This window comes from Haliotis cracherodii, unplaced genomic scaffold (genome assembly GCF_022045235.1).
Source record: "Haliotis cracherodii isolate W230 unplaced genomic scaffold, xgHalCrac1.p SCAF_2, whole genome shotgun sequence".
Lineage (NCBI taxonomy): Eukaryota > Metazoa > Mollusca > Gastropoda > Lepetellida > Haliotidae > Haliotis > Haliotis cracherodii.
In genome coordinates this window covers 68,914,811-68,942,087 of record NW_027266275.1, presented here as the reverse complement: position 1 = coordinate 68,942,087, position 27,277 = coordinate 68,914,811, and the positions used below count along the sequence as shown (strand labels likewise).

The 27,277-nt window shown below is 39.6% G+C and overlaps 1 protein-coding gene across 2 annotated transcripts; it reads right to left on the bottom strand.

The window, feature by feature from the left end:
* Positions 1–292: 292 nt before the first annotated feature.
* LOC139468421 (folliculin-interacting protein 1-like) lies at positions 293–21,837 on the bottom strand. Of its 2 annotated transcripts, none has more exons than XM_071250377.1 (20): positions 21,726–21,837; positions 18,140–18,263; positions 17,395–17,463; positions 17,047–17,147; positions 16,562–16,624; positions 15,996–16,096; positions 15,512–15,592; positions 14,549–14,709; positions 14,220–14,290; positions 13,487–13,607; positions 12,959–13,131; positions 12,301–12,418; positions 11,773–11,825; positions 9,962–11,191; positions 9,062–9,172; positions 8,594–8,762; positions 7,878–7,939; positions 6,708–6,843; positions 5,648–5,763; positions 293–4,690 (listed from the first exon to the last, which is right to left on the bottom strand). In XM_071250377.1, the coding sequence occupies exons 1-20, from the start codon at positions 21,809–21,811 to the stop codon at positions 4,618–4,620; spliced, it is 3,219 nt and encodes a 1,072-aa protein (XP_071106478.1). In that variant the 5' UTR covers positions 21,812–21,837; the 3' UTR covers positions 293–4,617. The 2 variants fall into 2 exon arrangements, with proteins under 2 accessions (XP_071106478.1, XP_071106477.1); XM_071250376.1 differs by lacking the exon at positions 21,726–21,837 and adding an exon at positions 21,118–21,520.
* Between the last annotated feature and the right edge of the window lie 5,440 nt (positions 21,838–27,277).

Genomic DNA, 27,277 nt, shown 5'->3' with positions numbered 1-27,277 from the left:
TGAAAGTTAAGTTCAGAGTTTTAGGTGAGCTAAAAACATTAGTAGACAACCAAGTTGTGCAAATAGTAGACCCCTGAAGATCCGGGCTAGAATAGGTCTTCAGCAATCCATGCTGGTCGTAAGAGGCAACTAACGAGATCAGGTGGTCAGGCTCGCTGACTTGGTTGATGTGTATCGATGCTCATGATGCCAATCACTGGATTGTCTGGTCCAGACTTGATTATTTACAGGCCTCCATCATATAGCTGGAATATTGCCCAGTGCAGCATTAAACAACAAACAAACAAAAACATATTCCATAATGTCATTTATTCAATTTCATGGGACACATGTCTCAGGGGTGGCTGTTGTCTTCCGACAAGAGTTTGGCACATCCCTGCTCACAGAAACAAACACATCATCATAAATAAGTTAAAAACTCAGTCTTCGGGTAGCACTGTTTTGCTGTAAAGTGAAGACAAAGTTTATGTAACATCAAAGTAGGGACCATGTCAAATCTCTAATATTTACTATGAATGCAAACATCCAACAGGGGACCATGTCAAATCTCTAATATTTACTATGAATGCAAACATCAAACTAAACACCATGTTAAAGCTCTAATATTTACCATGAAAGCAAACATCAAACTACGGACCGTGTTAAGCTCTAATATTTACCATGAAAGCAAACATCAAACTACGGACCGTGTTAAGCTCTAATATTTACCATGAAAGCAAACATCAAACTACGGACCGTGTTAAGCTCTAATATTTACCATGAAAGCAAACATCAAACTACGGACCGTGTTAAGCTCTAATATTTACCATGAAAGCAAACATCAAACTACGGACTGTGTCATATAAGTTGTAGCAGTATCATGAGGGATACATGTGGTTTATGCGTTTCACGGGGGACCTCATAAAGTTCCATGTACTCCAGGTGATGGTGCAACAATGAACTTATCTTACCTACATGTTTTAAAATGAGATTGAAAAGAATTAAAACAAATTCAAAATTGATAGAAAACAGCTGTTTGAAAGAGCTGTGGTTAACTTGTGCTATTTCACTTGACTTTCATTGATTGGAAAAAGCGTGCAGGTTTTTGCTTTGAAGCGGGCATAAGGGATTTCTTCTTTCTCTCAGAAATCTACGTGCAGCCTGTCTTGTTTGTGGTGGGGTATAAGGGATTTATTCTCCTGCTGAGAAATGTATTTCCCTCCAAAGCGGGATACACAGTATTTTATCAAGATCACGTGGACGAATCAGATCTCATTCTGACATGGAGGTATGATAAAAGCTCTTATACTTATATAGATGTAAACATCATACTCATAGGATATCATCATTCACAAGCTCTGATGTTAATTCTACAGTAAACTTCCTAAAAGAAGCATCTATCTGTAAGTAAATCAAACTAAATGTTTTGACACAATCCCAACATCAAGTATTCATTAGCTAGACAACAGCAAATGGAACCTTGAAGTGTTCAAGGGTTAGATACAAATATCACAGAGTCTAGGTTTCAGCATGTAATATCAGATTCCATTGACACAAATCATGAGGACACAAGTACCTGTCATGTCATGATACAGACATTTTCACAACATGTAAAGCTCACTTATAAATAGGGATGGGTATTTGAGGTTTACCACAATATGTTACGATGCACAAGGGCATATTGTGATACCTGTCATGTTATATTGTATAATTCTAAATTCTGAATTCAGAAGCAATTTGAAACATCGGTGTATGTATTGAAGTTCATAAATGGAACAAAACAAGATGCTGGTACAACATGATGTTTACTTATTCAATATATACACACAGATGTATGCTCTGGGTATTTGGCAAGACGTAGTGTATAACATTGAACGCATGATAAAAAAAAATATTACTATTTGAAATCACCGAGCATTAAAAATGATATTCTGATACATATGGAAAGAGTGAACGTCAATTTACAGATGTGCCAGTAACACGATGCACCCTTACTCATTAGTGATCGTACTTTGATGACGACAATCATAACACTATTGGTCCAGCCATTACAGACACTGCATCAACAGCTGTGACACTATTGGTCCAGCCATTACAGACACTGCATCAACAGCTGCGACACTATTGGTCCAGCTATTACAGACACTGCATCAACAGCTGCGACACTATTGGCCCAGCCATTACAGACACTGCATCAACAGCTGTGACACTATTGGCCCAGACATTACAGACACTGCATCAACAGCTGTGACACTATTGGTCCAGCCATTACAGACACTGCATCAACAGCTGTGACAATATTGACCCAGACATTACAGACACTGCATCAACAGCTGTGACACTATTGGCCCAGACATTACAGACACTGCATCAACAGCTGTGACACTATTGGCCCAGACATTACAGACACTGCATCAACAGCTGTGACACTATTGGCCCAGACATTACAGACACTGCATCAACAGCTGTGACACTATTGGCCCAGACATTACAGACACTGCATCAACAGCTGCGACACTTAGGAGATAGTTCCAATAATCAGAAAGACTTATTTACTTTTTGGTAAATGTTGTAAATACAAAATTCGAAATTCAGGGTGCATTTTGTGATCACAATCCACAATTTGTATTCACCTGATCATATCTAAAGCATCCAATGAAGTGTTTGGTATGCTTAAAACATTTGGTGTGCACACCAGATTTGTTTACCACATCAGGGCACAATCCATTAACACAAAATCAACTGTCACGCCATTTACATGCAAGCTCATTAAAATCAGAGCTAAGTTCTCGTTACCGCTAAACAAAGACCTGAGGACATCCCACAACAGGTCACATCAGAACGACCTTCCATACGACCATTCCGAGCATCGTTACCAGCTCAACCGGAATGTGTTTTCGAATCATCCAACCTCAAAACCATTATCACAAGGTACCCCGAACGACAGTTTTGGGTTGTATGAATGATTCTGTCAATATCATCATCTATCTCTCACTTCAATGGGACAATCATTTGAAACAGGTCAGAATTTCCATAGCACATGGGAATTACTGCCATACAATCTCGACCATCTATTGGACATTGCATATTTTCTTACATTCATATTTCAAATTTTGAATTAAGACCTGAGTCAAAATATTTTCCCAAGCGTAGTCTGGGATCGAAGTTGACAGTTTGAAACTAGTCCCGTAAATATTGATAAAGCACTTTCTTATTGTCATTCTATTGGTCAGTTAAAGATCGCAAGAGATCGTTCTGACATGAACATCATGGGATGTCGTCAGATTTATGTGAACTGTTAGAGAGAACTCAGACTTGATTTTAATGAGATTGATTTACAAGAGATATGGCATTCATCTTTAAAGTCACAACACTATGAAATGTAGACACAAGTATGACTTCCTTGGACAGTCGTGTTTGGCTACCACATGCAGGTAAGAAAAAGTACCCATATTTCAAAACAAAATTACATTCAATTGAAACATAATGTTTTGTTATTCCAAGATAAAACTGCTGTGGAAAGACAACTAGTTCTCCATATTCTCGAAAAGTTCAGAAAACAGTATGGCATTACAGGTCTCCCCAGCCATCAAACTTTCAGATCTGTAATTGTATATGTGCTAAGAAATCATTGTATAAAGATCAGGAGGATGGCAAGATTTTACCAGTTTCACATCATGTTTCAAGCCAAGAGAAACTCTTGCAAGAATTACTGAAACCTTTTTCTCAAAATACCCACTTATTCAGAAACAACATTTGGGCAAAGTACATAGCTATTTAATTTCGATATGTCCACAAATTCTGAAATGAGGGCAATGTTTGTTAAACAACAAAGTATATACATGTATATAAATATGAAATTGTGGACCAGAATTTTCACAAGAATAATTATTCTAGCAACACTATCTGTCTAACTACTCTATGTCGTACTCAGGGTTAGAATGTCACACTAGGCCAAGGAGTGCAAATTCTTACAGGTTAGTACAAATTTCCCCATTATTTTCACATTACAATGGCATTTTCTCTTTACCAAGGGAAGTAAAGCTTTGAGTTTAGTTCTGACCCTGCTACAGAAACAATAAGCACCAGGTTGTATTCAATAACAAGTCTATATAACATGATATAACAACATAAGACATCAGCTCCATGACATCACATCAACATACAGATAACACAGTGCATCACACAGACAGATGCATGCACTTTACCCCAACCCTAGGGTTGCTGCGGTTGCTGCTGTTGTCGCTGATGTTGATGGTTTACTGCTGAATGAGGTAGATGATCCCGATGGGTCGACTACCATCAGCTGACATAGCAGCATGTATAGGCACTGAAACCGTACTCCAGCTTCCAGTACATCAGGTGCGAGATGGACCAACCCGACAGCTCTGTGAGGTTTGAAATTGAAGGCATAGAGCAACCATTCCTATTTTCTCAGTCAGCCCCATGAATGGGAAACGACAACCAACAACGGACACCAAGGTAATGGACGTGTCATATCAGCATGCTCAGCTACCTCCTCCTCCTAGGTTCAAGGATTGTCTGTCTTGACGGCCAGCCGTGTGGACATCTCCAGTGTCTGGCCAGGTATCTTCAGTTGACGCCGTGTGGAAATCTCCAGCGTCTGGCCAGGTATCTTCAGTTGACGCTGAAGGATGGGGAGTGGGTGCTACCGATGGCTGCCAGCAGGGGATGGTCACTGGTATCAAACCTGGAGAAGACACAAGTTCAATATAGGATCACAAAATGGGTTAGGGCACACATTTTTTATTCTATGAGTAACAGATTATTTGCTTAAGCTTGGTTTTGTTAAGGCAATATTGATATACAGATAGATTTGTGAACCTCAAAATGTTTTCTTCGGCTTAAAGTTGTTTTGTGGGGACAACTAAATGCTTAATCTAGTTAAGGCCCAGGATGTTAATTTGTTTATGGTAGCATATATTCTGTCAGCTAGCCAGACTACATGACCCGCATTTGATTACATATACTACTCAAAAGAAGTTAAAGAACACCCAATATTTCCACATGACTTAAGTTAATTTGTCATGACATGACATGACATGATATGCCCTGAAAGGTTATCTATAGTCAAATGAGTGAGTGAGTGAGTGAGTTGGGTTTAACGCCGCTTTTAACAGTATTCCAGTTATAACGCGGCGTGTCAGCTTAATGTGGGAGGAAAGCCTGAAGTGATGCAGGTCTCAGACGTTTACCACTTTGGAGGAACCCACGAGCACGGGTATGGTGCTGACAAACCTAGAAACATAATTGGGGCGAACTGGGATTCGAACCCACAATCATAGGTTTCTTGCGTGCCCCAACTCTGCACAGCGAATCGCGGCGCCTCAGACGACTTGGCCACCTGTGCCCCCTATAGTCAAATGAACTTCAGTTGAGTTGGATCTTTTTCACAAACTTAACACATAGATATTGAAAGACTTGTTCTTGTAGGTTTTTACATTGCAAATTCAAAGATAGAGCACCTTGGCAAATAAAAATAACGGAAAACTGTTTATTTGGATTGCTGGTTATGGCTACTGTCTGTTGTGCACCAATGCTGTGGGGCCTATTTCTGTCCCAGAAACATCAAAGGTATGAAAGAAACCCTTCTTCGTCTCAAACATCAACAATGTATCAGGATGAAGGACATGATAAGTATGCCTACCCCAGCATGTGTGCCAGCTCTTTCATGTTCTTGCGGGACGAACCCTTGACGTACTCTGACAACATCTGGCTCTTGAAGTAGATTTCCTGCAGACGGTCCTCCACATGCATGAGACACTGAACAGAAGGGACACCACATTAACTCAGCTACATAACACATCTAGTTAAACAATAGTGCTGATATAAATAGTCAATCATGCACACAAGTGAGTGTTAGTGGTTCACGCTGCTGTGATTTGTATGTCTGTTGTTTAACATCGCACTCAGCAATATTCCAGCAGTATGACGGCGGTCTGTAAATAATCAAGTCTGGACCAGACAATCAAGTGATTGGCATCATGATGACATGCATCAACCAAGTCAGCGAGCCTGATCACCCGATCCCGTTAGGTGCCTCTTACGACAAGCATTCACCTCTTACGGCACGTATGGGCGGCTGAAGACCTATTCTACCCCGGATCGACATAATGCTATATATAGTATATATAGTATATCAGTCATATTACAACAAGTCAGCTCAACATGCTTATTGTGGGAGAAAAGCCAACAGCTATATATGCAGATCAGGCCTAACCCAGTATGTTACTCTGTCAGTCCATAAATAACCGAGGTGAATCTGGGACGAGAATGAGTGAGATGACTGAAAGCTTCTTCGAACTGTTCTTCTCTAATGTTTCTGTGTTTTCTAGATGAGAGCAAAAAACCCAAAGTGATGTCAACTCTCATGGTGCTGACAGACCAAGTGAGATCAAACTGCAGCCTTTTAGAGCACGAGGCCTTGAGTGGCACCTGGCCTAGAACCCATAACCTGAGGATCCTTGAAGCCAAGGGAGACAACTCTGCAGAGTTTATATTTTCACATACACCATCAATGGAGTAACTCAGTAAACAGTTTTCAAGTATCCTTACATAAGGACAGTGAAAACCATCTCAAACAGGTTGTTTGTTCAAACTAATGCAGCTAGAGGAATATACAGTTTATAAAAACTAATTATGACTTGGTATAGAAATAAATACTTCAAAAACTGTAAAATTCTTAAAATATCTATTATTCTACTTACAAATTCTGGACTCATTTTCAACTTCCAAAGGCTGAGCACCGATTCAATGAGGTTGCAGACGAGTTGGGAGGTCATCCAGGTCATTGTAGCAGATGGTGACTTCTCCAGCAGACGGCTACTAGCGACCTCAACCGTCCTGTGAAGGAGAGATACAACAGGGTATACAGAGAGGGAGTCAACATTGTAAACTGTACATTTAAATACTTAACCCAACTCACACCTTCCTTTGATCCTTATGTTTAGAAACGTGCTTCAACAATTTTTGATAGGTGAGGTAAGGTGAAATTGGGTTTAACGTTGCTTCCAAGTATATTGCACTTATATAGTGACATGCATGCACATGTGTGTGTGGCTGCTTGTACTAGTCCGGACTCATGCCGATATATAGTGCTAGCCCACTGAGATATCATGCTGCAGTTTAACATGAATACCCCACTCAGACACAGTATACTGACTCCAAGCCGACCAGTCCTTGTTTTAGCCCCTTAATGGCGAGCGTCAGACAGGGTAACAACAATTACCATCTTTCAAAGTCTTTTGGCATGACACGGCCAGGGATCGAACCCCAGACCTTCTGCTCTCCGGGCGGACACTCTACCTCTAGACCACGGAGGCAGTAATTTATGATTGGACATTCTTCAATATCATTACCAAATTTGACAAAAACATCTTTAGGACATTTTGGATGACAATCAGTCAATGTCCTTGAAAATGAACTGATCTCAAACCCTGGATTCATATCTTCGTCAGTTCCTACAACAAGAATACGAACTCGACTGCCCATGACGTTTTGTAGAAAATATGGAGTTGTGGGCAAATGAAACCATGAGTCTCGTTCGTCTAACACTGAACCATGCATGCATGGCAGAGTGAAGTCAGACACCAGTTCAAGTATCACCCAGTTTCACCATCAGAGAATGAGAATGAGTCAGTCCGTCATTGTATTTGTAAAAATGAGGAAGGAAGTACATCACTCATGAAACATATCCCCGATCAAGGGCTATAGACCCAGGAAATAGGACTAGTGCTCTCTAAGTCACATGACTACTGAATCAATCAAATAACCCGCAAGACCTTCAACACACGAAGGAACCAATACATTGTTCACAACATCTTGAAACATATTTTCTGAGTGTACATGGAATCTTCTTTCCAATCTACATTACTCACCAGTTGTCTGTGTCGGCCACAATACACACAGCCTCTGCAATGGGTTCGTCAAGCACAGAATTCTGAAATAGGAAGCATTTTTGATAACCCACTGCTCTTTGTGTGAGTGAACTGTGTTGATAATAATTGCGTGAGTTTAATGTGTCTGGAAAGCTCAATGTGACACAGGTCATGTACACTTATTACTCTGGGATAGGGTGCTGACAAGCCAATTAACCCTTGAAGATCCAGGGTAGAGTAGGTCTTCAGCAACCCATGGTTGCCGCAAAGGCGACGAACAGGATTGGGTGGTCAGACTCACTGACTGTAATGCATGTCATCGTATCCCGATTGCGTGGATCGATGCACATGATGCCAATCACTGAATTGTCTGGTCCAGACTTGATTATTAACTGACAGCTGTCATATAGCTGGACTATTGCTGAGGGTAGCATTAAACAACAAATAAACAAACAAACAAACAAAGGATCATAATTAGGGTTAACCTGTTAGAATGGTTAAAAGAGTTGTAAAAGACCAAAGCGATTGGATGGTTCTACTCGGTGACTTAGTTGATAGCGTGTCATCATACCCCAAAAGCGTGGACAGTTGCTCACACTGGATTGTCGGTACAGATTCGATTATTTACACACTGCCATCACACGAATATTGCAGAGTGCAGTATCAAACAACAAACAAACCTTACGGAAAAACAAATCCTTAACCATTAATCTTACCTGTGATGCCAGCTGAAGGTCGTTGAGCATTTTCTGTCGGAAGTTCTGGTCAGAGGTGCCGTGAAGGACGAAGTCTGACATGTAGTGATCGGAGTAGCCAGCCAGGAGTGACCTTCCGAAGTTTCTGTCAAACGTCTTGATGCTCCACGGTGACACATCGGAGGGCAAGCTGAATACAGCAAATATTTCAATGACAGCAGCAGAAGAAGAAAGTTTCACAAATAAAGTGTATTTGAAGCAGTTCTTCAAATAAATCCTTATTTTCTACAACTAATCCCTAGACCTACTTAGCATGGTGAACTGAACAGAACAAATAAATGACACAAATCACTGACAGCAACTGACACATCCATGCTTTTTCTCTTTCATATCTGCAGTCCATGAGAAATAATTATTATACTTTGAGGTTTTTCAAATGTGTCGATATTTTCTTCCATTAATGTAGGTAATATTGATCCCGAGACATACTCAGGCATGGAGAGCTCCTTGCAGTGGCTGATGGGGTCAAAGGGCTCCACCTCGGTGCTGCTGGCGGAGGAGAGATGTCGTCGTCTGCCCAGCTCTGTCGGTGTCACTGATCTGAGGAAAAAAGCATCAGCAATATTAAAATAGATGAAATGAGGTTTAACATTATTGAACTTCTGAACATGTGTGTGAATTTAATAAAATGACTCAATTTTTTTTTATATAACCATAGTTCATCTGTCATGGCCAACAATCATTGACAATAGTCATATGAAAAAAATCATATGTTCTTTAATTTCTTTTGAGTAGTATATATTCATATCCTGTGTGAACAGTCTAACAAACATGATTAACAAAAAGTAAGATGAAAATCCTGGGGCCCAAGTTAACAAATTCTGCCTCTCCAACATGTACTAAATTATCACTTACAATACTGTTATTTGTTAATTTTAATTACAGTAACAACCTTCATCCCCTTAGTAAATTCAGTTTGGTTTGTTGTCTTTTTAACACCAGTCTGGACCAGACAATCCAGTGATTGATAATTTGAGCAACGATCCATGCTGTTGGGTATTGGCTGCTGACATGCAATCAACCAAGTCACTGATCCAACAAGTATCCTCTTGCAACAAGCAGAGGTTGCTTTGGGCCAATTTTAACACGGAATCCCAAAGGGTGCAAACAAGTCAAAAAAGGAAGAGAATTTATGGATGTCAACTTCTTTATTATGAGGAACACAACGTTTCGGAGTACATGCTACATTGTGTTCCACATAATGAAGAAGTTGACATCCATTAATTCTTTCTTTCTTATGTGTATCACTTCTAAATGCCTTTCAAAGACAAGGCAGAAAAGGCCAAATTTTCCAACATGACGTCAAAACCAACTTTGAAACAGACTAACCTGCATCTGCCTGGTAGAGTGGTTGGTCGAGTAGAAAGACCAACTTTGTCCATACTGTTCTGCCTCGACATAGACGTCCTCTGCTGCTTCTGCAGCTCCGGTACTACATCCTCCGCCACCTTGACACCATCGGCCACTCGGGGTCCATCGGTCGGGCTGGCTAGAGGGTGGTTGACCACTCGCTCGTGATCAGCCACATCATCAATAGTCTTTGCCTCTATCCCATCCACGAAATATTCCTCAAACATGCTATTGGAACCTTCCTTCTGATACAAATTTCTCACCTCACTGGTGGTCAGCTTTAGGTCGGACTCCGATCCTGAAGACTGCAATTGCTTGGACAGAACAGACACTACTTTCGCACTAGATCCTTTCGAATCGGACACCCCATCCTTCACAGTCCTGTCACTTATTCCACCATTTTGCAAAACTGAAGCGCTGTCTTTGCGAACATGATTCACATTTTCCACACGAAGACTTTCCATTACTTTGGCTGTGGATAACCTACATTCCCTTGAGTTCATATTTCCTTCTTTGTCCATTCTAAACACAAGATCCTGCCCGTCAATCACATCACCACTGTCAAACACTTTACCACCATCAATCACATCACCGTTGTCAAACACTTTACCACCATCAATCACATCACCGTTGTCAAACACTTTACCACCGTCAATCACATTCCCGCCATCGATCACATTACCTCCATCTATCACATCACCACTGTCAATCACATTGGCAAGGGGTTCGGAACTTCCAATTCCCCTCTCCTTCAGAACAGATCCCACATCATGAGATTTCTTACCACTGATATCAGTCAACTCAATATATCCCCCGACCCTGTGATAGGTCTTATCCTGCACCTCAAGCAGCCACTCCTCGGTCCGACTCCGGACCCGCTTCAACCTGTCCACCTTGTCTCTATCACAGTTACACGCCCCTGACACATGCTTCTCAGTCAGCGCGGAACAGCTGTTGTTAGTACTGCCCCCCTCCTCCTCCCCCGGGACCAAGTCCAGGATGGTCTTCTCGCTCTCGGAGGGGGAGGTATCAAAGAACATGTCGTTGATGAAGTCGTCCAGCTGCCCCTGCTCCTTCCGCTCGTGGACGTCGCTGCAGCGGATGAAGTAGCTGAGGACGTACAGGAATTTCTTGACCAGGTCCTGCTTCCGGCCCACCACCACTGTCCTGGCCAGTTTGAGAGGGAAGCCAATAGCACCATACAGATCCCTGCAACCATACACAGTACTCTGTAGTCAGACACAGGTCTCTCCCTAGCAACTTCAACATTTCACCAACACACATATTTGTGATAATACAACCATTCCCAAGAACAACCCACCACTAAATTATGTTAATAACATCAATGGTTACTGTTCAACAATTCTTGAGGGAACAAAACTCTAACATTCTTCAAATAATCATTATTTACATCCCTATGGCTAAATGTTGCCAACAATTGTATCATAACTATTAATCCATCATGTTCAAACAGTCTTCAATAATCCGAATGCTGAAAAACAGGTTGGCCACAAAACTAGTTACATTTACACATGACACTTCCCGACAGTCTTATGCCCCCATGGGTATTCTGGGTTCAAGGTTGGTCCCGAGGAACATATGCTGGTCAAAAGAGGTAACAAAATGAACATGGTTGATGGAGTGTCATTGAACCCGAAAGCATTGCTTATGAGCTTGATTATTTACAGGCCACCGACACAAAGCCGGAAAATTACTGAGTGTGCCATTAAACAACTAATAAGCACAGTCTAATGTTAAGAACAAACATGACAAAATCAGGCAGCACTCACCCCAACTGAGCCCACAAAGGATTGTAAGGATGTGTCTTTGCCAAAGTGTCCAGCTGCAAATAGAATTAATCATTATTAGTAAAATCTAAATATTTTTTACATTTCTAGTAACATCCTAGATATTTTTTATATTTGTATACTTATCCTGCATTACCCCTTAATGTATTTACTGCTTACTTTTGACAGAAAACAAAGATGCGAGTGTCCAGCTGAGAAAGAAGTGCAGGACCCAGCAGATGAGACCACTTGACCAGGATGTGTACGTCACATAAACTCCACATTTCTGCTTGTAACATGTGTAATGCAGGATATGTAAACACTTTAAACAATTGCTTAACTCCAGAGATAAATATCTTGCAGTTCAAACTGTTCTACAAGTGAACAATGACACAATGGGCCCCGAGTGCCCCAATGGTAACCTAAGATGGGCATAGTGAGGTAGGTGACAGGGTTGGTTGTGTCTTTACCCTGTAAGGGTGTGCGGTTCCCATGGTTACTGGAATGTCAACAAGCTCCGAACATACTTACCCACTTGGCAGAGTGTTTATCCAGGTAAGTTTTGGAGGATGTTCCCCCTGCAGGTGTAACAGTTGGCACCCAGGCCAGGTGGTGGGTGAGGACGGCCGACACCAACGTACTCACAAAACTGCAGCACAGAACATAGATGTTTGTCATCATCACAGAACACTGATTGCATCACGATTTAACAAGTTAACCTCCTAAACATTTAATATCAAGACACAAAATAACGAATCCACATAATTGGGCTAATTCATCATTTATCATGATCCTTCGTCAATCACTGAATGTGGAGGCTAATTATTATAAGGAAATAGAATGGAAAACATCTAAATGGCAACATGTTTGTGTCATTCGCCAACTCATTTACATGTATTATAAATCTATCAAGAGATTAAAATGGTCAAACATTTAAGTCAGAAACACTACAAATCTCATCAATTATACATCCAAAAGCCAAAGCATGACTATGAAGGTTTTCCCAACAATAACTTAATGAATAAATGATTATAATCATGATAATATACAACCAACATAGAACAAATGTCCTTAATTATATTCTCAATTAAAAGCATGAGCCCAACGATGCAAACAATACTATTTGTGCAGTACTTTGAGACCAAGAGTTGTCTCCCTTCCCTTGCATCAATCTAAACCATAAACTTACAAATTGGTCGACTTGTTGTCAAACTTGGCAGCCAATGACATGAATTCATTGATGAATTTTTCACAGAAGACATAGCGATGATTACTGAATGACATCATGTTCAACCACACGGGATCTGCCAGTCTGGGGGCCGTGTACAGATCATGTACATCATCTCGGAATACCTCCAGTGCCTGAAAATGATACAATTTGATGAAACAACTTGAGTTTTCACAAACCAAAACGACAAGGAATTAACCTGCTTCAAACATGGCCACTAGTTTACTTGTAACATGGTGGTCCTAACTGGTATCCATGATAAACCAAGCTTTGTTTGTTGGTTTGTTGTTGAACGCCGCACTTAGCAATATTCCAGCTATATGACGGCGGTCTGTAAATAATAATCATCTAAGGACCTGACAATCCAGTGATTGACATCATGAGGATCGATCTACGCAATAAGGATATGATGACATGCATTAACCAAGTCAGTGAGTCTGACCACCCGATCCCGTTAGTCGCCCCTTATAACAATCAACCCTTCCCTACCTCCATCACCATTGGGATGAATCTCTGTCGATTGAAATAGCATCTCTCCACTAGTGCTGCCAACTTTTCCACATGACCCTCAAACAGAGTGATGTGGGAGAAGAAGAAGTTCTGGAACAACCTAAAATTCAAAACGGCAGTTTGAAACAAGGGATGTAACTCTGCATAACATATATCTTTGACGTGCAAACTCCATCAACATATTCACTCCTTTATGATGTCAGCAAAATTTCATCCTTGAATCCAATTGAGTTTCTTTAGTTGGACAGACGGAAGGAGGGAAGCCAAATCTATATTACGCCCACATCGTCGTGGTCGGTAAAAAGGCCTGCACTCATATAACTCAGAATTCTGTTCCAGATGCATCAGCAAATATATTTTTATCTTTTTGAATAAACATGGTAAAGTAATTTAACTTGTGCTGGGAGCTTCTTTTTCTTTTTTTTGTTATCAAAAGATCAACATCTGCTAGTGGTGCCAAAGTCATGTACGAAAACATATGACGATAAGTCATTTCAACACACTACCCTGTTGCTATGAAACAATCTGCCAAAGAAATCCGAGAAACAGAAAATCTGACAAACCTTAAGAAGTACACTCAAAACCTGTCTCCTCTAGTGAGCCCTTGACTAGGTCAATCATGGTCAAAGCGCATTTGAGCAGCTGTTCATTGGAACATGCCCTATACAAATTCTTAATCTAATTTAATTTTTCCCTTCATGCTAATACTCACTTATCCTCTTCATTTGGACCAAAGAGAATTCCAAGAGCAATCTTGCATTTCCTCTTTCTTGGGAGAGAATTCTGCAATTATAAGTTACAACATATATACATTCCACAGATCCTTATTCATAGCTCTCTTGTCATTTTGGTCCTGGTACATTTTTTATGTGTAAAAACTCCATGCTTATGTCAACTCCTCCATACAATATAAACCAAATGCCTGAAATTCACAGTGTGTGATATTGTGTGTAATTGATTGACCTCAACTCTTTTTACAATATTCATATTTTTTATTTCTTTCCACAAATGTTTTTATTGCTCCCAGTATTAGTCTCCAACCTCTTGTTTCTGTAGCTGGTCCATGGCCGCAGTCTTCCTGCTTAAACTCTGCAGCGATGTTGTCTGCGTCCGCATCCACCGTCGATGCAGGCTGTTGTAGCTGCTGGTGCTGTTTCCACTTGGGGACGGCACCGGGGTGTGGAAACTTCCGCTTGATGTAACTGTACACAGACAACAGACGTTCATTACCTAGATACACAGATAGTCACAGCTAGGCTAGAGGCAACAACCACATTGTCAACAGAATGTCTGGGCTAGAATAAAGCATATGGTTACCATGCCAGACAAATAGGACTCACTGATGTGAATGAGCGAGAAGGTGCTGTCTTGCGTCACAGTCACCAATATTCAAGCTACATCACAACAGCCCGTAAAGCATGCCAAAAACTACAGTAAACTACCATCATAACAAGTGAGTGAGTGAGTGAGTTGGGTTTAACGCCGCTTTCAACAGTATTTCAGTTATATCACGGTGTGTCAGCTTAATGTGGGAGGAAAGCTCGAAGTGATGCAGGTCTCAGACTTTTACAACTTCAGGTATGGCACTGACAAACCTAGAAACATAATTGGGGCGAAGCGGGATTCGAACCCACAATCAAGGGATTGCCAAAGGGACGCAACTCTGCACAGCGAATCGCGGAGCCTTAGACGACTGGGCCACCCGTGCCCCCACAGTCATAACGAACCAAAAGGGGCAACTAATTTAAGTTTGTTAAAACCGTAGTTCGTTATAATCCTATATACAGCAAATGGATGGGACCAAAAAACATTTTGTTATATCCGTCAGTTCAGTATAAGCATGTTCATTATAAACAGAGTTGGCTGCAATAGAACCTGGACCAGGAACACCAGTGATCGATAACATGAGCAACTATTCATGCATTGGGTTCAATTACAGAGCAGATAAGGCTTATTCTGTCCGGACTCTTCACATGGATTGTACAAATGTTTCTCTTCACTTACAAGAAGCAAGGCCACTGTCATCATCCACGGAATCGGTAAAGCTGTCGTGTGGGGACGGAACTGCCATCGGCATACTCATAGCTGAAACAGTACCAACTGTATTGAAAAAAACTAATATTGGCATTGTATGTATAAGAGATCAGGCAATAACGTGTACAAATCTATATCAACATCCAAGTAAAGTAATAATCAGCTTAGCTTACAGTGACACCTCTAATAGCATACAATCTGGAATAACCAATCAATTAATTTCCACTGGTTTACAAGATTTTTCCAACAGTAGTTAAAAGGTTTCAGGATCCGACTACGAGTGTTTTACTTCATTGTAAAACTGATGACCCACAACTTCATACTGGATCCCGAAAAATACCTGCACTGGGTATAAATCAGCATCTTGATTCAGTGATCTCTCACAACATCCATGTAACATTTGGCCCAAATCTACAGCCATGTCATCGTGGTCGTCATCCCCATGTTGACTTACCCATGTTTGTTCCCGAGTTGGTCCGGCTTGAAATACCTCGTGGAAGAGAGAAGTCTCCCGTCTGGCTGTGAAAACTGCTGCACGAGTCGCTGTCCAGCTCACTGGCATAACAGAGTCAGGTTTTGATGTTTAGCACCGTTTTGAGCAGTTTGTTTATTTATTTGTTGTTTAACGCCGCGCTAGGCACTATTCAAGCTATATAACGTCAGTCTGTTAATAAACAAGTCTGTACCAGACAATCAAGTGATTGATATCCACACACTTTGGATATGATGACATGCATCAACCAAGTCAGCAAGCTTGACCACCCAATCTCGTTAATCGCCTCTTTCTGACAAACCAAGAAACACAATCAGGGCAAACTGCAATTCAAAACCATAATAGGTTACTTGCATACCAAAGGGAAGCAACTCTGCACAGCAAATAACAGCACGTAAGGCAACTCAGCCATCCATGCCTCCTGATTCATGACATAATGTAACAGAATACATGCATACGTTCAACAAGTTTACAAACTATTTTTATGAGTTGCCATGTTCGTTTCAGAGAACTGTTGATAAACTCACCACGATTCTCGTTTTGGTTTTTCTGGATAAAACACTTTGCTCAGCATTATTTGTGGAGGAGACCTATAAAACAGAAATTTACAAAATGAATCTAAACAAGCTGAAGATACGAATCATATTTAATGAAACATTCCGTTTCCACAGTTTTTTTATTAATAATATTAATGTTATCCTTTCATGCACTTTCAAACACATAATTCTACACATTTTCAAATACATGCCACCTATATAAAAAGTGGTCTGAATTATGTTTCATCAAGTACGATGCAAATTTTTCATTTGCCCACTCCCATCCAGCCCACTTTTTATCAAATGTCAGGATCTATTCTCATTTAGAAACAGGATGGGAATATATATATGCATACAAACACAAATGAACAAACTTCACCATTACATTTTATGATAAGCATTTAATAAAAAATGAAACATAAACATGATACTTATACAGAAAATAACATCAGTGTTATTATTCTTTATTGCTTTACCTGATAAAATGCACTTTAAGTGTGGAGCCTTTGTAAGCCATTCCCACAGAGCCGAACATCATCTCCTCCAACACCTTGCTGTCACTGCCCAGCTTCGTAAACTGAACACAGAAAACATCCTGTCAAAATGGGCACATGCACTGCCATCTCATCAAGGGCTTTCTACATTTTACAGGCTCAAATGGACATAAAAATATCCGAATAATACAGACTTTCACATTCATCTTTTGAAGATACCTGATGATTCAAATACGAATTCAGGACAGTTGGCAGCCATGTGCACTGAAGTTTACAGCTCAACAACATTTACAAGAAGTGACTTCAGACAATGGTTAAACATGAAGATACCTGATATTTTGGATGACTTTTCTGTGCTGAATGGCTGCTGTCATCTCTCCCGCACAACCTTCTAGACGGCTGCACAAACAGAAAAACACATACAGCTTCTCGGTGTTTTCTTGACCAAATTAACTAAACATTGCTAAGGATGTTATAATTGATTATCAAAAAGACATTTTAGTGGTAAGTCTTTATGACATGTATTATGATACACATGTATGTAAAAAATACTTTCAACTTTAATTTCTCTATCAAACCCATTCAATTGTGTCACCAGCCGTGCATCTGCAGGCAAACACATTTGTTAGGACACCCCGAAATAATAATTTGAACAAGTGTATACCATGTAGGCTTTGCATATCATGGAAATCATTTGTGATATGCATAAATTCTCAGCTTTCTTAAAAAATGAAGCCTCGACTGCTTGAAATTGCCAGTCTGTACCCCACCTAACACTGAAATAAATCCAGCGGGCCGGGTTAGGAAGTGTGCTCGCAATTCTGCAGGCTGAACGTTAACAGAGTTTTCATCACCATATTCACTGGGGATGCCATAATTGCTTATAAAAAAACCTTCAAAATTTATACGATAACAACACGTCCCCAGAGATACCTGACCAATACAATCTTTGTTTTGTCCCATTATATTACTGCCAGTTTCTAATCATGGTATAAGTTTCATAACCATCTCTGTTAGTTTTTTAAATTTCGTAAACTGGAAATGAGAAATACATTTTCAAGAATAAATGTATTACCTGGACAGGAGGATCATCTAGTTTTGTTATGGCATCTGAATCAAACATGGGTGTCCTTCCCTTGTCATGATCAACGTACACCACCAGACGGACCTTGCTACGATCAAGTCTCGGGGCATTCCCCCTGCAATCAGAACAAGAGTGATGAGAAGTGTTGATTCTCTAGCATGTTTCAACACAGTGACAGATTGACAGACAGGAGACATGTTGATTCTCTAGCATGTTTCAACACAGTGATACACTGATAGACAGGAGAAGTGTTGATTCTCTAGCATGTTTCAACACAGTGACAGATTGACAGACAGGAGAATTGTTGATTCTCTAGCATGTTTCAACACAGTGACACACTGATAGACAGGAGAAGTGTTGATTCTCTAGCAAGTTTCAACACAGAGACACATTGATAGACAGGAGAAGTGTTGATTCTCTAGCATGTTTCAACACAGTGACACACTGATAGACAGGAGAATTGTTGATTCTCTAGCAAGTTTCAACACAGTGACACATTGATAGACAGGAGAAGTGTTGATTCTCTAGCATGTTTCAACACAGTGATACATTGACAGACAGGAGAATTGTTGATTCTCTAGCATGTTTCAACACAGTGACACATTGATAGACAGGAGAAGTGTTGATTCTCTAGCATGTTTCAACACAGTGACACATTGATAGACAGGAGAAGTGTTGATTCTCTAGCATGTTTCAACACAGTGACACATTGATAGACAGGAGAATTGTTGATTCTCTAGCATGTTTCAACACAGTGATACACTGATAGACAGGAGAAGTGTTGATTCTCTAGCATGTTTCAACACAGTGATACACTGATAGACAGGAGAAGTGTTGATTCTCTAGCATGTTTCAACACAGTGACAGATTGACAGACAGGAGAAGTGTTGATTCTCTAGCATGTTTCAACACAGTGACACACTGATAGACAGGAGAAGTGTTGATTCTCTAGCAAGTTTCAACACAGTGACACATTGATAGACAGGAGAAGTGTTGATTCTCTAGCATGTTTCAACACAGTGATACATTGACAGACAGGAGAATTGTTGATTCTCTAGCATGTTTCAACACAGTGACACACTGATAGACAGGAGAATTGTTGATTCTCTAGCATGTTTCAACACAGTGATACATTGATAGACAGGAGAAGTGTTGATTCTCTAGCATGTTTCAACACAGTGACACACTGATAGACAGGAGAAGTGTTGATTCTCTAGCAAGTTTCAACACAGTGACACACTGATAGACAGGAGAATTGTTGATTCTCTAGCATGTTTCAACACAGTGATACATTGATAGACAGGAGAATTGTTGATTCTCAAGCAAGTTTCAACACAGTGACACATTGATAGACAGGAGAATTGTTGATTCTCTAGCAGGAGATTGCAGCGGCTTTGCCAGGAAACTCAACAGTTTCAACAGCCATGAAGCAATATGATGGTCAATGAGACCTAATACTCTAACGAACTGACTTCAAAATGTGTCATGGAGGTCTTTGCTATATATATTCTGCACTATGTCCCTCATTCAGTCTTGCCTGACAACGGTATAAGGATCTATACCGAAACGTCGCTTTTTACAGTATTAAAAAAGTTGTTATCCATAAAAATTGTGTCTATCTTTTTCATTCGTGATTACATTTTAGCGTTAGAAACAAACAGTTTTAGTCCACTAGTCCTTATAATGATAACACATGGCAACAGTCTTAAACAGGGCAAATAGGACTATAGGACTAGTGCCAGTTTCTAACGCTGATATTTGCTGCCGACTTGGGGCCGAATATCAGCCTGTCAGCATGCCTAGCCAAATCCTTGTACTGGGTACTAAACTGAATAAAATAGATCATTTCCTAATAGGGCCACTTGTAAATAGGGTTGTATTTCAACAGTATATTATCAGTAATATTATTATGATATAAACATAATCAATACATATTTATTACAGGATTACCATCTAAAGTTTTGATAAATGGTAATCCTGTGATAACTATGTATTGATCATGTTGATTATGTTAATATAACAATAAATATTACTGATAATATACAACTACAATTTACAAACATGACCAGTGACAACAGTTTTATTGGCCACGAAACATTGGCTTGCTCATCCAAAGCTATTACTCGTGCCTTGTTCTGTGGAAACTCAATGTACAGAGCTTTTTGTAGATGAGTTTCGCTAGTACTCACTTCATACAGTGGTGTTAATCACAAATAACTGTTTCATAAAATTAAAATGGTAATTTATAAACAATTATGCCTGAAATTAGTGTCACTGTCGTAAAATATTAGCTTTACCCTTTGATAATATCTAGATGATTAACATAAATCTAAAGATGATTAACATAAATCTAAAGATGAAGATTGCAGTGCTGAGCATGCTAATAGTACCATAAAATGTACCTAAATACTTAATAGTGCCAAGCCATGATGACGATGACACTGATATTGACAGAAAAGGCTACACCCTGGTATCAATTTGATATTTGAAAATGTTGCATCACATAGATCCCTGTTAACCTAAAATGTTCCATTAACCATCTTAAGATAAGTTGTTGCTATTTGTTGTTTAACGCTGCACTCAGCAATATTCCAGTTGTGACGTTGGTCTGTAATTTATCGAGTCTGGACCAGACAATCCAGTGATTGACATCATCATAATTTGGATCTTCATGGGTAATGTTAAGATAAGCACAAAATTTGCACATCAGGATAATGATATATATGTGATGAGTAACAACAGAAAAATACAATACATGCTGATACTCACTTCCATTTATCATACTGAAGGATACACTTGTTCCAAATGTTTAACATCAACACAAAACATTCACTTTCTGCATGTATGTAATAAGAAATCCACCACAAAAGATAACACACATATAGGATGTTTGCGTAAATATTTTAACTTAAACGTAATTTAACAAAACTTTAAAATTATAATAAAGATAAAAGTAAAATAATCCTTACCGAAACTTCCTGCTAAATGTCATATCATTAAGAAAATTATCCTTCAGAGCTGCAGTGGAAGCTAATATTTCTCCCAGATAATTCTTCATTTCTGATCTCATCTCGCATATACTACCGACTGTATGTAATGTCTCATCTAGACTTTGACAGCGTAGTATAAGGTCACATGCTGCGTGCCATCACGTGAAAATTCTCTATACCTGCTGAAGGCGTGAAAGTGTTGTACAACCTGAGCTTATCCTGGCTCGAGCTCTCGCGAGGCCACGGTCACTGCACCCAAGTCAGTCATGTGCCTGTCATATGCTCCCAAACAGACAACTGAGTCACTTTCAAATTTCGTACACCTTTTGAGAACTGGTATGAAGCAGAGACGTGTCATATTTGACCTTACATTCTAAAACGTAGTAAGGCTTTTTATCATCGCATGAAGTTTAATCAGTTGATATTTCAGTCAAATCGTAAATGGGACTTTTGAGTGTTTACAAACAGCATGTGACACAACAACTCGTGACTTCCCACGAGGTTGTTCGAGCGAGTTCGAGCACCTGTTACTACGCAAAAGGATGGTGATCGGGCGTCAGTATAAAAGTAGGATTTCGGGTACTTACGATACATTTGACTCAGATCCTGACCATCTTGAACCGGAATTCCTACAGAATTTTCTGTTTTGAAATAATCGCTGTAAAAGAGCCATATTGACTCCATTTGGCTAACGTCACGCGCTTCTGAGCCGTAGTAACATGTAAACCGTTATCTGATTGGTTGGTTTGTGGGAATTCCCTTGTTATGATTGGATACAGGATACCTGACAATCTCACGAAGATGACACTTATTCCCGCCAGACAGAAGGGGGAATTCTTTGCTTTGTGTATGTAGATTTGCAAGGAATTCTTTGGCATTATTTAACAGAATTGTAATAGCGTAAATGTCCGTAATGCAGTGTCTATACTGATGCCGTTCGTAAACTGAGTTTAAATAAATCCATATTTATGTAGAAAATAACGGAGAAAAATCATGCATGGCGTGTAGTATACTAATTATATAGAATTATTCTACACGTACATATGTATGGATTCACAGACACCGATCAATATATGTCTGTTTGCAAGATACACAGAGTTAGTGTTCTTATTCGAGGACGTACGGCATATAATGATAGGCAGTGTGAAATATATCCTACCATTTTGCCGTATGCAAACTTCTCAACATTTGATGGAGGGGGCGGTCGGGTAGCCTAGTGGTTAAAGCGTTCGCTCGTCACGCTGAAGACGCGGGTTCGATTCCCGACAGATTGGAGATGTAATCACAAGAGTAGGATGGGCAGAATATCCTTATCAAATATTGTATAGTATATAACATCCCCAATAAAGAGCAACACAAGTTATGTCGGACCTAGAATGCACTGCATGCATGTATGGCCTAATGCCTGTTACCTACATTCACTGTTCAATATGTGCAAATGATAGATGAAGACAGGCGATTAAAGTCATTAATAACCGTTAATTGTTTGAATCATTGAGTATATAGGTGTATATATGTCCTTAACTATCAAACACTGATGATATTGCGTAGCATGAAGTATAAACGCTGTACATTGCTAGGGGTTTTATCGGACTGTGTCTCTATATAGATATGACCTTGTAAGTATCTGCAGTTAGTTCCTTGTATGCGTGTGCAACTGAAATATTTATCATGCTGTACAAAATGTCAGTATTGTAATGTAATATCGTCCGTTCGGGGCGAGTGAGTGAAACTTGAAGCCGAGGTCAGAAATACGTACATTATACACTTATATCAAGACATTTTGTAAATTAAGCCTGCGCATTAACATAAGTATAGTGTAAGTCTCACAAATTGATCTACCTTCATTTGATTGAAGAATTAAGCATGCGTACACACACACGTACGCACGCACGCACACACACATGTATGTCCGACTTCAGTTTAAAGGTGATCGGTCGTATAAGAGGTCAAGGTATCCTCTAATTTATTTACCTGTTACTTAATTAACTAGCGTCATTTGATCCAAAAGCAGTTAAACAATTGAACAACATATTTGCTTATTTTACCAATACGGTAAGCGAACACAATTATTGTTTCAAATCCCATCTAAATAGACTTTTCAACCAATTGAGGATTTAAGGGTATTCAAAAAACGTGATATTTAATCATCGTTTAATTATATGACACTCTCAGACTGAATCATCGTATAGCTGTTACAAGTATGCATATATTTAGTGCATGCATGGTGTTATGACGTCACGTACTCACTGAAAGGAGCCGTCCTGTATATCGCGAACTCGCTTCCTTGTTGTATGACTAGCCTGGCTATTTCACCAACAGATGTACCCGCATAGCGTTACAAAGGGTTTGTCACGTATGACAGGGCTCTTTTGGCACATGGATGTAGCGTGAGTAGTGTGATTAGGTACCTTGCTCTGAGTCTGGGTTCGAATCCCGGACTCAACCTAAGAAAGTATACGTACTACAATTAATTTGTACTTTACTAAGAGACTGTAATCCCAAATTATATCATTTGTTACATTTGACCACTTTCTAAAAAACATTGTGTATTCGTACTCATATAGCGTGAATTAACACACAAATGGTGTACTTTTCAAGGGGGGTGTGTGTGTGTGTGCATGTGCGTGCGTGTGTGTGGCCCCTCTCAGGATCCGCCTATGTTATTTTTGTGTGGAAAACAAATCAAGTCCATGAAGCAATAAGGCGGCACGCCAGTATACGTTATGTGTAGATATATATAGCGTTGACATACTGTTCGACCTGACCCAACCGGGATATAGACATGGATACCCACAACTCTGTGTATTTAGAGGTGAGATGGACCTAAACATTTGTCCCTCATTGCGAAATGTATTCCAGGCCATGAAATTAACAGAGCACACGAAACTATTGAAAACAGGACAGACCCGGAAGCAACTATTTGAAACAGAGTTCGGTTGGTTGAACTATCCATTGACAATTGATACCCCCTCTTGTATAATAGTGGACTGAATATGAATAACACTTGATCGCTTCGCGAGACATACTATGATCCCCACCCATATCTACATACATATACATAGGTTTATATGTCCGTCAGTTTAAATCAAGAACATTTTTAGGAACGTGAAATGAGGTACCTTTTGACATCAGGTATTTTCAATTTACTTAATTATCTGCATTTCATGTTGTCTTTAGCGTTACATCAAGTATTGTAAACTTGTCATTTTGAGACCTTGCCACAAGCTGGCATATAGTTAATATACTGTTCAGTGTAGAGTTAAACTCAACCCACTCATTAACCCTTTTATCCATGCATACACACTCTCATTAGAGTTGGTTGGTTGGTTGGTTTGTTTTACGCCGCACTCAGCAATATTCCAGCTATATGACGACGGTCTGTAAATAATCGAGTTTGGACAAGACAATCCAGTGATTAATATCATGAGCATCGATCCACGCAATTGGGATCGATGACATGCATCAACCAAGTCAGTGAGCCTGACCAGGTTGATGCATGTCATTTGAGTAAACGTATGACAAATGTGTAGATTTAAAAATGATTTCGTATGAATTGTATACCATTTAAATATATATACAGTAAACTAAGTTTATAACGAATTCAAAGGGACCACTAATTTTAGTTCGTAATAACCGTAGTTCGTTATAAGGCATATATACAGCATTTATATGGTCGGGACTAAAAAATAAGGTCGTTATATCGGTCAGTTCGTTATAAGCGTGTTCGTTATAAACGTACTTTACTGTATAGCTTCGATATATTTCTCTATATGCGATGGTACGTGTACCTATGCAATACATTTTATACGTTACCTTTTAAAATTTAAATACGGAAAACAATAAACACAAATCATAATACATATGCTGAATTTCTACTGAACACGTTAGATATCTCAATATGCTCTAAATATGAAACGTTATTTTGTTTGCTTTTAATGTCTCGTAAACCGGAAATGTGTAGTCATTGTCCGTTGGACGTGGTACATGTGACACCAGACACGTATGTTTTTTTAAAAGTCATATTTCATATGAATGGAGTACCGAGAACCAGTCGAGGCCTCGCGAAGTTCTATAAGTTGTGATTGAAAGAATAACTTTTAATGACACATATACATCTCTCATATATAGCTGACAATGCTCAGTTAATTATTTGAATCAGGATTCTGCGGATTCCTTGGTAAAGCTGTATAAACCATTGGTAATGTAATCATATAATCTTAGTGAACAGTATAATTTCCTTTAATAATATTTGATTTTTTTTTTAAAACGCCAAACAACATGAATTTTGTCTATACGCGATTGCAAGGAAAAACTAAAACATCGAAAGACATATTCAATTTGGGGACATTTCTTTTAATTTTGGGGACATTAGTTTTGATTTAAACTGAGATGTGCTGATATCGTTCGGAGAATGCGACTTTTTTTTCATTTTATTCCCGTGGTGGAATCAAACAAAGAAATCTTACAAAGAAATATTCTGACACCACACGGTACAGGTCTCTAGCTAACTGTATTAAACTTATGTGGTCGGGCAAAAACAGCTTTGTCGTAGAGCAAATATTACTTTTCGCGTGACCCTTAAGTATATACTAGTTAACCTAATAACAGTTCTCGTGAAAGAGTTAATGGTGAGGTGAGGTGAAATGGGGTTTTAACGTCGCGTCCAAGGTTATTGCACTTATATAGCGACGTGTATGCACGTATGTGTGTCTGCTTGTACTAGCCCGGACTAGGTCACAGAGCCATCATGCCGCAGTTTATCATGAATACCCCACGCAGACATTGTATACTCCGAGCCGACCAGTCCTTGTTTTAACCCCTTAAGCCGAGCGCCAGACAGGGTAACAACAAGTACCTTCTTTTAACATTCTCTTCAAAATCAGATCTAAGTTCGCTGCCGCTAAACAAAATTTAGCGACAGCGAGAACTAAAATCTGATATAAATGAGATTGCATCTTTTAACTTCTTTTGATATGACGAGGCCGGGGATTGAACTCCGGACCTTCCGCTCTTCGGCCGGACTCTCAACCACAAGGCCTGGAGGCGGTCGAGTTCATGGATGTCACTGAATATAAACATATGTAAAACACACATCGCCACACGGTGGAACCAGTTTCATAGGGATAAAACTATTTCTAGATCATTATCCATACTTAGAAATAAACTACATATTGTGCACCCCAATTACCACATTACTTACAGCCTCACAGAAGGGTATCCGATAAAGATTATCAATAACTACTCAGACATTCGGCAGCTCTTTAAATGGAGAGCAAATATTTCACTGGAGAGAGCGATTACACGAGACAAGACAGCAACAGGAGGTCTTCTCCCTACACACGTGACAGTCTCCGTGGTATGGGCGTAGAAAGACCATCATTTTGGTGAGGACTGGGAATAATAACCGATATTTTGCTGATAAATTCCAGTACAAAGATACACACACTTTAAGACACAACAAATAATAAGATGGAAAACAACTAGGGCCTATAAGAAACATAAAGTAGACAAGAGATTGGGAGAGAAGCATTTGGCTCGGGTCTGTAGCGTCGTGTTACAAAATAACTTGATTGTCTGAACCAAGATATATATAACAACTGCCCTCGAAACACGGAAATAATTAACGTATAACATAAGTTTCCAAACATGCATGGACTAATTGCAATGTCTTGACCTTGACCTGGAAACGGAGCACAAGACATTGTTACGACATTGAAAACAGGGTAATATATGCCCCCTGATATACATCTAGCATTCGTCAGTTTGTTGAGCATCATGTACATATCACCAGAACATATAATAATAATAATGATAATAATAATAATAAGAAGAAGAAAAAGAATGGGAGGGCGTTGATCACGAGGAGTCTCTTCATGATAGAATTGTATTATGCACCTTTGCACACATTTATTTGTCTGACGATCCTCTTGTGAAGCATGTCAAGGTTCATAATTAAAACAAGGCATTCCACAGTTTCCTTAAACGAGTTAAGTATGTGGGACATAATCTCAATGTCAGTGTTGATTTTGTTGACTACAGAAATGAGTGTCAACCAATCGAGGATCCATATCAAATCGGCCCAGACTCAGTTTTTCAACTACACGACCACTGCATCGAGTTATGTGCAGTGTGGTGA